We start from the raw sequence: 9,835 nt of genomic DNA on the forward strand, positions 1-9,835 counted from the left end.
TGTGTGTGTGTGTGTGTGTGTGTGTGTGTGTGTGTGTGTGTGTGTGTTGATTCCCCGGTGGGGGCTGTGAACCAGGGAGGTACCATTGATCCGTGACCGGCGGAAGAGAGAGAGACGGAGGCAGGAGGAGGAGTGTCTGATCAAAGGGAAGGAATTAGTATAATAGGAGAAAAGAGAAGGGATGAAAAGAAACTAATTCAAACTGTGTATTCAGTTCACTTCAGGCCTTTACACATCAAGTCCGTAGTTTTCGTCACGTTGTGTTAACATTTACACTCAGACTCCGAACTTTTTCGTCCGTAAATTTGTCGGAACAGATTTGATTTTCTGCCTCCGGTCGTGTTGTTTGACCACTCAGAGCCACCGTAGATACACACGTCATCATCCAAAAGGCCGTCTGCTCAGTGAAATCATCTTTCCCCCAACGGACAAAAGTGTCCAGACGGTTTCTCTCCTGTCTCTCGCTGACCAGACAGCACTAATCGCTCTCCTCAATCAGGGTAATGACTCCACTATTTGACCTGGCTTGATTTCTCCGGCGCTGCACACGCTGCTATCTGGTTACAGGCACGCCTTCCTGCCCGCTTCAAACGGACGCACAGGTCCGGAAGCAGACGGCATGATGGAGCAGGATTGTGGTCATTGATCCCTCTGAACTCTGACCTTAACCTCTGTTCTCAATTCTGATTTTGAGCGGAAAGGGAGTGTCTGTATGTTTGTGTGTCTGTTGGTCGATCCTTTCTCCATTTTGTTTCCAGACGTAAACTACATTTGTGGGAAAGACATCAGCAGCCTCGAGGTAGAAAAACTGGGCTTGTAGCCAAACGTTCACCGGTTTGACTCCCGGACAGTTGCCCGCATAGCTGCCCATGAGCCACACACTGGACCCTGAACTGCTCTCCGGCATTAGAAGACCTGTGTGAATGTGTCGAGTTGTGAAAAAACGAAGCAGGGGTGTTCCTGAGAGAGAGCATGCACGCTGAGCCAGCATGTTTTGAGGCAAAAAAAAAAGCTGGAAATGAAACAGGCGACGCTTCTTTCTCCACGATTTTTCCACCGAAGCGAAGACAATCGGCCGATTCAAAATCAAATTGCATGTGTCGATCTGGACGTTTGATCACAAACACCAGCAGAGAGATCCAGCCACGGTGGAGCTCCTGCCAGAGAGCGTCTGAAGCTGGTTTGTTGCAGCCTGGCTCCCAGTTCCCATGAGTCACAGGTGTCACGGCTTGTTCTGCAGTTGGTTCCAACGTTTAACCGATCACAGAAATACAACCCTACACGCATGAACACTCATCTTGTGATTATACGATGCCGTCTCGTTTTCCCATCATGTTGAAAGGGCTGCAGCTATTTATTTATTAGCTTTTTAAAATTCTATAAAATATGAGTGGAACTCTTATTTGCCTGCCATCGTACACACACACACACACACACACACACACACTTACATACTCACTCAAGCTGTCCATCTCCCAAACACCAGCATAGAGAAAGCAGAGCGTACTTGCAGGGCCACAGTTGATCTCTATTACATGTGGGGGCGTAGCTACAGTACGTAGCACGGTCACTGCTCCCAGCCTCCAATAATAAAACACTGTTTTTATTGTGTTTGCATGTTGCTGAAACACTCTCCAGAGTGTGTTCGGTGGTTCATACCTGTGGCTTCCTGGCTCTGTGCGCTCTGACCTCTCACTGTTTTCCCTGCTCACTGACCGCTGTTGTTGTGGTCGTTGCTGTCTGTGTATTTTTAGGACAAACCTCTTCGTCCATTCCTCAGTGCGCTGTAAACATGCCCGCACCTAAGGCTTCATGGCTTCCCTTTGACTGCATCAACCGCCGCGTGTATTTATTGCGACTGATGGCAGCATAAATATGATGAAATTCAATCCAAATTCTGCGGTGTGTCTATATTTGTGTGTGTGTGTGTGCGCGCGCACGCCCTTGCAGAGTTCACTAGCATACATTGACTTTTTGCCACTCTCTCCACACACCATTTTTGTCCACTCCGCACTTCTGCAGAAGAATTTCTCTCCCCCCTCCCATCCCCACTTGCTCCAAATCGTCGGAACGTTTTTAGGATTCCTCTGCTTTTTTGGAAACAAAGTGAGTTTGGAATTCCAGCGCTCGCTCTCCCTCAGGCGACACTGTGTGTGTGTGTGTGTGTGTGTGTGTGTGTGTGTGTGTGTGTGTGTTTAGGTTGAATTCCAGGCACAGATAATTGAGTGATTTGGTTGGAATGTGTTTGTTACCCACAGCGCTCTGGAATCGAACACGTGCGCTAAAAACACAGATTCCTCTTCATCGTCCCGCAGCGGGAGGAAAGCGATGGCTTTTGTTTCCGCCGATTATCTCCTGAGTGTTGTGTGTCCTCCTCTGACCTTTCTCTCTGCGTGTGTGTGTGTGTGTGTTATATTATAAACTGGGTTTTGTGTATTTGTGCCCTTCAAGTGCTTCCTCTTACCTTTTCCTCGCTGTCCTTTCTGATGCCCACCCTGACAAACACTCGTCCCCTCCCTCATGCCTTCACTCTCTCAGGCCCCAGTTCAGCTTCTCTTCCAGGAAAAAACGGTTAAGGCAGGAGGGCGGCGCTCGCTGCCATGAAAAACCTTCTGGGTTTCTTCTCCAAACATCACCCACATTTCAAACGTAACGAAAACAATTGTTATGTAAGTGGGTCTGATTAGCGCCGTCAAACATTTTGCTTTAACAGGAAATTTGAGCTCGTTTGGGATTTAACGGCCTGCTGGCTGTCTTTCTGCCTCGCTGGCTGTGCAGAGGTGGTAAGTTTATGACTGTTTAAAGTCTGTGGAGGGCGGGGGATGGTAAATATATGTATAAGGACATGAGGCAAAGAGGAAAAACATATTTCTGGATCAGTCTTTGGATGTTTTATTGATTTGGGGACTATTTTTAAGTCTTAAATCGCCATTTAGCTTGATTATTTTTGAAGCTGCAGTGGAGATTTAAGGCGATGTTTGACTTTCTAATGAGGCTGACAGCTCATAACGTGGTAATGTACTCATTTCAATTGGCTGACATTTAGACTTTTTCCAAATGGAGAGTTTTCTCGCAGACTGAGAAATTGGCTTAAAGTGTTTGTGCTGGCTTTGAGACGCAGAAGTCCCGTCTGCACAGTCACTCATTGTCTGCCCGTCTCTGTGTTTACGTGTCCTCAGCTCCACGGAGGTAGACGACATGATCCGCAAGTCGACAAATCTGTTGTTGACCAGAACCCTCAGCCACTGCCTGCACTACGCCATTAAGAAGAAGAATGTCGGGCTGGCAGAGGTACTGTGTGTGTGCACGTGTGTGTGTGTGTGCACGTGTGTGTGTGTGTTGAATTTCAAAATAATGTGCGGAGCATAAAGACAAATGTTCAAACTGAGAAATAAAACATATTTTCTCTTTTTGTTATAAGCCAGCCTGCTTCAGCTGTTTCTCTGCAGGAGCATGTTTGTATGAAACAGACCTGAAGACGCCATGTTTCATATCTGTGTCGTCTGTGTTCAGTTGGTGCAGGTGATCATAAACACCACCCACCTGGAGCAGAGCTGCCACTTCCTGGAGGAGTTCATATCAAACATCACAAATGTCCCGCCCGACTCGGCGAACGCTACCAAGCTGTACGGGACCTCCACCTTCAAGGTACACCGGGACTCTTTCTATCTTTTATTGTTTCCATACTTTTATCTTTCGTTTGTCATTTTCTCTTTACAATAGCAGTCGTGGTACCAAGGTAACACGCTGAATATTCTGCTCTCTGCCTCCTCGCAGGACGCTCGCCACGCGGCCGAGGCCGAGATCTACACCAACCTCAATGCCAAGATCGACCAGTTCCTGCAGCTGGCCGACTACGATTGGATGGCGGCGGTGCCGGGAGGCGGGACTCTGGAAGCCAGCGACTACCTGATCGACCTGATCGCTTTCCTGAAGAGCACCTTCAGTGTGTTCACCAACCTGCCTGTTAGTACACACACTCACACACACACACACACACACACACAAAGCACACACGAACACACACAAAGCACATTATAATGGTAAAAAAAATGGGAAAAAGTTAAGATAAAACTATTCAGCACAAATTGCATACCTGGAATGTGTGTGTTTTCATGTGTTGTGGCTACATACTTTAGCGTGCGTGTGTGTGTGTGTGTGTGTGTGTGTGTGTGTGTGTGTGTGTGTGTGTTATATAAGCTCCCTCACCAGTCTCGCTGCCTGTTAGCGTGAGGCATCACAGGGCAGGACAATCTGCTTTAGTTCGTTAGAGTATGGGCTTGTTACGGGTTAGATCGTTAACATGGGGCCCGGTAAGCTCATTAAAGGGTGAGCCGGGTCAGCAGCACCGGATTACACCGCGGCTCAGGCCATTGACTCCTCAGCCCGACTGCAACACACACTCGTTACTCATTACTGATGCAGTGTGAATTCATTATTAGGATTTGATCAACTTTCATTTATTTCATTAATCATCTTAAGCGTTTTTCTGCTATAATAGCCGTGGCCTGAAGTTCCTGATGTACTTCTCTCACCAGAAATCTGCCTTGTTAAAGTTAATTTGTAAACTTGGAACTCATCAAATGAAGTGTTTTTGATTCCAGCTATCGAACGTGCTCTACAAAGCTCTAACCCCGTCTTGTATTTGGATCTTTCTGCCATGAACTATGGAACTATTTCTTTCCTTAAGTCCTAATTTACACTTTCCAAAGCACACGTGATTCAAGTTCCCTCTCTGCAGTTTAAAGCATATGGCAAGTTCTCATTAAACTTACAGCACACACACACACACACACACACACACAAAAGGGTTAGTTTTAAGATGATTGCGCACACAGATTTGGTCAAAGCGGGTCACAGGGCCACAAGGCCATGCACACAAGGTGGTCGACTAAGTGTTTTCCAGCACTTCTAAGAAGCTTTTCCTCCACCCCCGCGAGCCCCGGACATGACCCCGTCACACACACTTTAACACACACACACTCAGTGTGGGGCCTCCTAAGTAGATCAGATGCTATGGATCTAAAAAGCTGGGTGGTATGACCCTCTGAAATAAGAGCTGATCATATAAAAGAGTAGTGTGGCGCACAGATGAATTGGATACTGATGAAGATAGAAGCAAGAATAAAGAAATACTTTAACAATAGCTTCTAGGGCCAAAACTTGCTGATTATTGTTTTCTCAGCCGACTAATCGATTGATTTAAGTTCAGAGCTTTTATTACTAATACAAACAATAATAATATAGGTTCATAAACAAGATCAATAAACAACATAAATACATATTACATGTCTGAAAAGGAGGAAGAAGAGAGAACACTTACAAGGTCCAACCCCTCTTAACTTTATATTGATCATATATATACAACTCATAAACAACTATCCAACTAATGGAGATAAAATAATCATTTGATGTGTAAAACGACACCCAGAGAAGTTAAACTTAAAGGTAAAAGAATCCGTTATGTTTCAGTAGAACTCCAGTAGAAGAGAATAGAGGACCAGCATCCTCAGAGGGGGTCGAGGTCAGAGAAGCTTTGAGAGAGAGGAACATATCTACGTTTTTATGACTGTAAAAAAATACACTCGGAGACGTTATGCAACCAACAGTCGGCACGCTGAAACCCAACACGCCGATTTGTTAAGTGACGTCTCACCGTGACGCAGCAACATTCCTGCTGAAGTGTCTGTGTGTTTGGGCTTACGTGGCGGTTTTAACGGCTTTTAAATGTAACCGGTCGGAAGCTCGGCGGGCTCATATTTCTTCACGGAGGGCTTCATCGTCCCAGCTCTCAGAGAGGAGCTAATAATACCGCTCACAGTTTAGCGCTAGCTAAAGACTCATCATTGAATTGAGCTCGGATTTTAAAGATGGAACGGGGGGGAAAAGGCCCCCGGAGTGAGGATGATCATGTGAAAGTTATAAAGTAAACGTTGGACTCTCCTCTGACCGTAGTGCTGCAATTTCATGGCTCATAAGCTGCTCGATCAGTTTTTCTTGATGTGCACCGAGCAGGTTTTCTGGCGGCCCCGCTCTGCCTCTGTGTGTTCAGGACTTACCGAGCCCTACACGGTGCTTCAGCGCCTCCGATAAAGCCAGAACGGCAACATCTCGAGAGCCCATGTGTAGTGAATACTTAAAGGTGGAAAAAGGCCTCGCATGGATTTTGATCGAGGAGTTTTCCTTCCACGCAGCCGTCACACTCCTTATTGTCTCCCAACAATAACACACCAGTTTTTACTGTTTTTGCCATCCAGCTAAAATTCCCGGTTTATGTTTCTCACCGTAGGGATCGCCGGTAGAACACGCTACCTTACCGGTGAGTATCTGGGTTGTTGTGTGCCGATCCCTGACTGACCGTGTTAAACCCTCAACTTTGGCCCCTAAAAATCTCCCACTTGAGTGTTTCACGAAAACCAGCATGCGAGATGACGAGGGAGTGATGCACGTTTGCCTGAATCTGTGTTCATGTGCCCAAATCTCTGTCCCAACCAGGGAGGGAAACCCTAACCAGCCACCTGCCAGCGGTGCCGAATTATTTGTCTGTGTTTGCAATAACGTACCAGAAACTTTGGCAGGTTACGACATCATTTGGATAACTTAATTTAAATGTACAGACAGACGATAGTTCAGACTTGTATTTGATCCCCAGTCTTGACTGGAGAAGACGAGAGCATGTCTGGTGTCGTTGAACACATTTATAGTCATGAAACAGTCACGGAAAAATGTGTTTTACCGCTCGTTCTACGGAAGCCCTGAGAGAGGAAGTCTCTTGAGTTTATGTCTAAAGAAAATGTAAAAAAACAGGTTTTACTTGGATAATCTTTCACTTAATTATTTATATTAAAGTTAAGTTATCTAAAGTTAATTAAGTTAAGTTATCCGTAATTAATTTTTTACTTCTGTGAATGTGAAACCGGTGGAGGAAAAAGTTTTGCCAGGATCATTTTTTAAGATAGTAAAATGATACTGACAATAAAAGAATCTATTTTTAAAGTGTTTGATGTTTTAATACTCATGGTCACAAGAGGCTGAAGTGCACCACTACAACATGTTCTAAACAGGACTAAAAGGCATTCATGTTTTATTCCAGGTGAGGTTTTAATTCATACAACTTGCTAACACACAATATTTGCACCTTTTATGTTTAGAGTGCGAGGAGGAATTAAAACTAAAAACAATCCAGAAACTGGATTGCCAGATTTTTTTTTCTCTCTTTTTGCCTCTCAGGGCTTCCGTACATCGCACTAAATCAAATTTCCAACCCTGGTGTCTGTCAGACCACAACGTGGTGTTCAGTCTGTGAAGTGAAGTTGCTTGCAGTGGCCCCTTTCTGTGTGTGTGTGTGTGTGTGTGTGTGTGTGTGTGTGTGTGTGTGTGTCAAGGTTACATTCAAAGACAAGAAAATGCACCGAAAAAGTCATTTTTGTGGCGTTTCTTGAGCGACATGAACAAACACCTTCCATAACGCAGCGGACGGCGATTGTTCTGCAAGACCTCTTGACTTTTGGCTGCCCCGACTCGCCGTTTCATTTGACTGACAGCTTTCTGGATGGACGGAGAGCACATTATACGCCGTGTCGAATCCCTTCCAGGAGTCGTGAATCAGTGCGTTCTGAAGCGGCGACTTCGCCTCGCCGCTGTGCTCCTAACTCGAACCTGCTTCTGGCATTATGAGGCCTGAAGCTCAATTCAGATGGGAGTGCTTCAAAACAAGCTGTGTCCCACCAAAAAAAAATAAAAAAATGGAGGAGATGCACAATCAATCTGTTATTACACTGAACACTTTCACATATGAGGTTCTGGTTGTTCTAACAAATTTGCCCGCAGTCTTTTGAGTCTTTTAATTTGAACTTCTTGATTACATTTTTTCAGCAAAACACGTAAAACTGATGCCTCATCGTGTTTATTCCACGTGTGCAGTACCATCTGCTGCAGCATTTGTAAATAACGTGTCATTATCGATGGCGGTCGCCGCTACAGCTAAGTGAACAGGACGGCCTGCTGCTGTGCGTTTGACCACACACAGGCGGATTATTTTACTCTGAAAATACCATGTGTTTGAATATGAGAGACCGCATTATTTTTTATTTTTTTTTAACCACAATCACATTTTTCTCTTGTTGGAACAAAGATCGTCAGGATCAGTTGGAAGCTTCATTCAACTTGTTTCAAGCTCGTAAAAACTTTAAAAATCTTAAAGCTGCACGAATCAAAGCTTCTGTACCAACAACTGGACAGTATGTTTATCGACTAAGGACCCCCCCAAAAAATACTTTTATTTAGCTAAAGCTTTTTATCCAAAGAGCTGAAAAACTCCAGCAGACACGGAGCAACATTAGCATCCAGTTTCAGTTCAGTGCTCATGTCCATTTATAATAATAAGTCCAATATTCATTCTCTATTGAGCTCTGCTTTGGTCTCCACCAACTGCCGAGTCTTTAGTTGATAGATGTAACTTTCCCTGAAAAATAAAAGTAAATGAAGAACAGTTGGATGAAAGGTTTTGTGGAGCTACGAGAGACTGTTTTCATGTTTAATTTAATAGTAATATGAATATAAACAGTCCATTTTCAGCTCCTAAACGCTGAGACAGATGGAGATACGTTTGTGTTGAGTAGCATATGTTACTGTCATTCTCATCAGTCTGCATTCCTTTCCTTACTCCTCCTTTTCCTTCCTCTTCCCTCGTTCAGTCCTATTTCTCTGCCTGACCCCTCCGTCCTCGTCGCCCATCCTTTCCACCTCGCCTGCTTTTCTTTCTCTCTCTCTCGTCGTGTTTGTTCAGCCGTTAGCTGCTGAGTAGCTTTTAATGAGCGCTTTGATGAACGTCCCTCGTTAGCTGGAAGGAGGGAGGGAAGGATTCAGGGACCGAGGGAGTGAGGAATGGAGAAGGAGCATCACTTGATTCTGGGTCCTCCCTATCTGTCTCTCCTTCCCTTCCTCTGGCCTTTTGTCCTTTTCACCTTCGTTCGCTCTACTTCTTTCCTTTCCTTCCTCACTTCTCTGCTCGTTCTGTCCTCTACTCATCTTCACTTCCTTTCCTTCCATCAGTCTTTGCTGCTGTCCTCCCCCTCATGATTTTATCTGTTCTTGAACATATCGCTTTCCTTTCCTAACCTTTCATTTCCTTGCCTTTGCTTTTGTTGTTGTTTATATTTTTTCCCTTTCCTTGCCCTCCTTTCCTTTCCTGTCATCTTCTTTTCTTTCATTCCCCTTTTTCATTCACTTTCCTCACCTTTCTTCACCTGTCCTTTAGTTACCTTCCCTCGTTTTTCTTTCCTTCCCTTCCCTGCCTTCTCCTTTCCTCACCTTTTCTCATCTTTCCCTTCCACACCTGTCCACTGATTTCCTCACCTTGTCTTTTGTTTCCATTCCTCTCCATACCTGCCCATTTCACTTCTTTCCTTTCCTTTCTACACATTTCCTTTCCATTCAATTCATTTAATTCCTTTCCTTCCTTCTCCGTTCCATTGCTTTCCTTGTCCTTTGCTCAACTTTCTTTCTCCTCACCTTTCTTCAACGGTGTTTTTCTTTCCTTTCTTCTCCTTTTCTCACCTTCCCTCCCTTTTCCATTCCTTTTTTATTTTCCTTTCCTTCCTTCTCCTGTGTTCACTCCTCTTTCCTCCCTCCTTTGTGCCTCAGGCTAATGGTTCCCAGTTGTCTGTATTGAACTCTGAGACAACACCGTTTCTGTCAGACAGACCCACCTGTGTGTGTGTGTGTGTGTGTGTGTGTGTGTGTGTGTGTCAGCCAACCAGTCAGGTTCGGGACATGTAAATAGAATTAGCCTATTTCACGCTCAATCTCACCCTATGATAACTGACCCCTGGGG

The 9,835-nt window shown here is 44.9% G+C and overlaps 1 protein-coding gene across 5 annotated transcripts in view; it reads left to right on the plus strand.

Annotated features, from left to right (window-relative positions):
- Positions 1–9,835, plus strand: part of exoc6b (exocyst complex component 6B) — a 66,397-nt gene that overhangs the window by 31,209 nt on the left and 25,353 nt on the right. For 3 of the 5 annotated variants that reach the window (XM_031851123.1, XM_031851124.1, XM_031851127.1), the window contains 4 exons: positions 3,180–3,291; positions 3,514–3,648; positions 3,778–3,966; positions 6,290–6,319. In XM_031851123.1, the coding sequence (XP_031706983.1) occupies positions 3,180–3,291; positions 3,514–3,648; positions 3,778–3,966; positions 6,290–6,319 (466 nt within the window). The remainder of the gene's footprint in view (positions 1–3,179; positions 3,292–3,513; positions 3,649–3,777; positions 3,967–6,289; positions 6,320–9,835) is intronic. The other 2 variants (XM_031851125.1, XM_031851126.1) reach the window with 1 other exon arrangement.

This window comes from Anarrhichthys ocellatus, unplaced genomic scaffold (genome assembly GCF_004355925.1).
Source record: "Anarrhichthys ocellatus isolate YVR2014 unplaced genomic scaffold, GSC_Weel_1.0 scaffold11, whole genome shotgun sequence".
In the NCBI taxonomy this organism is placed as follows: Eukaryota; Metazoa; Chordata; class Actinopteri; order Perciformes; family Anarhichadidae; genus Anarrhichthys; species Anarrhichthys ocellatus.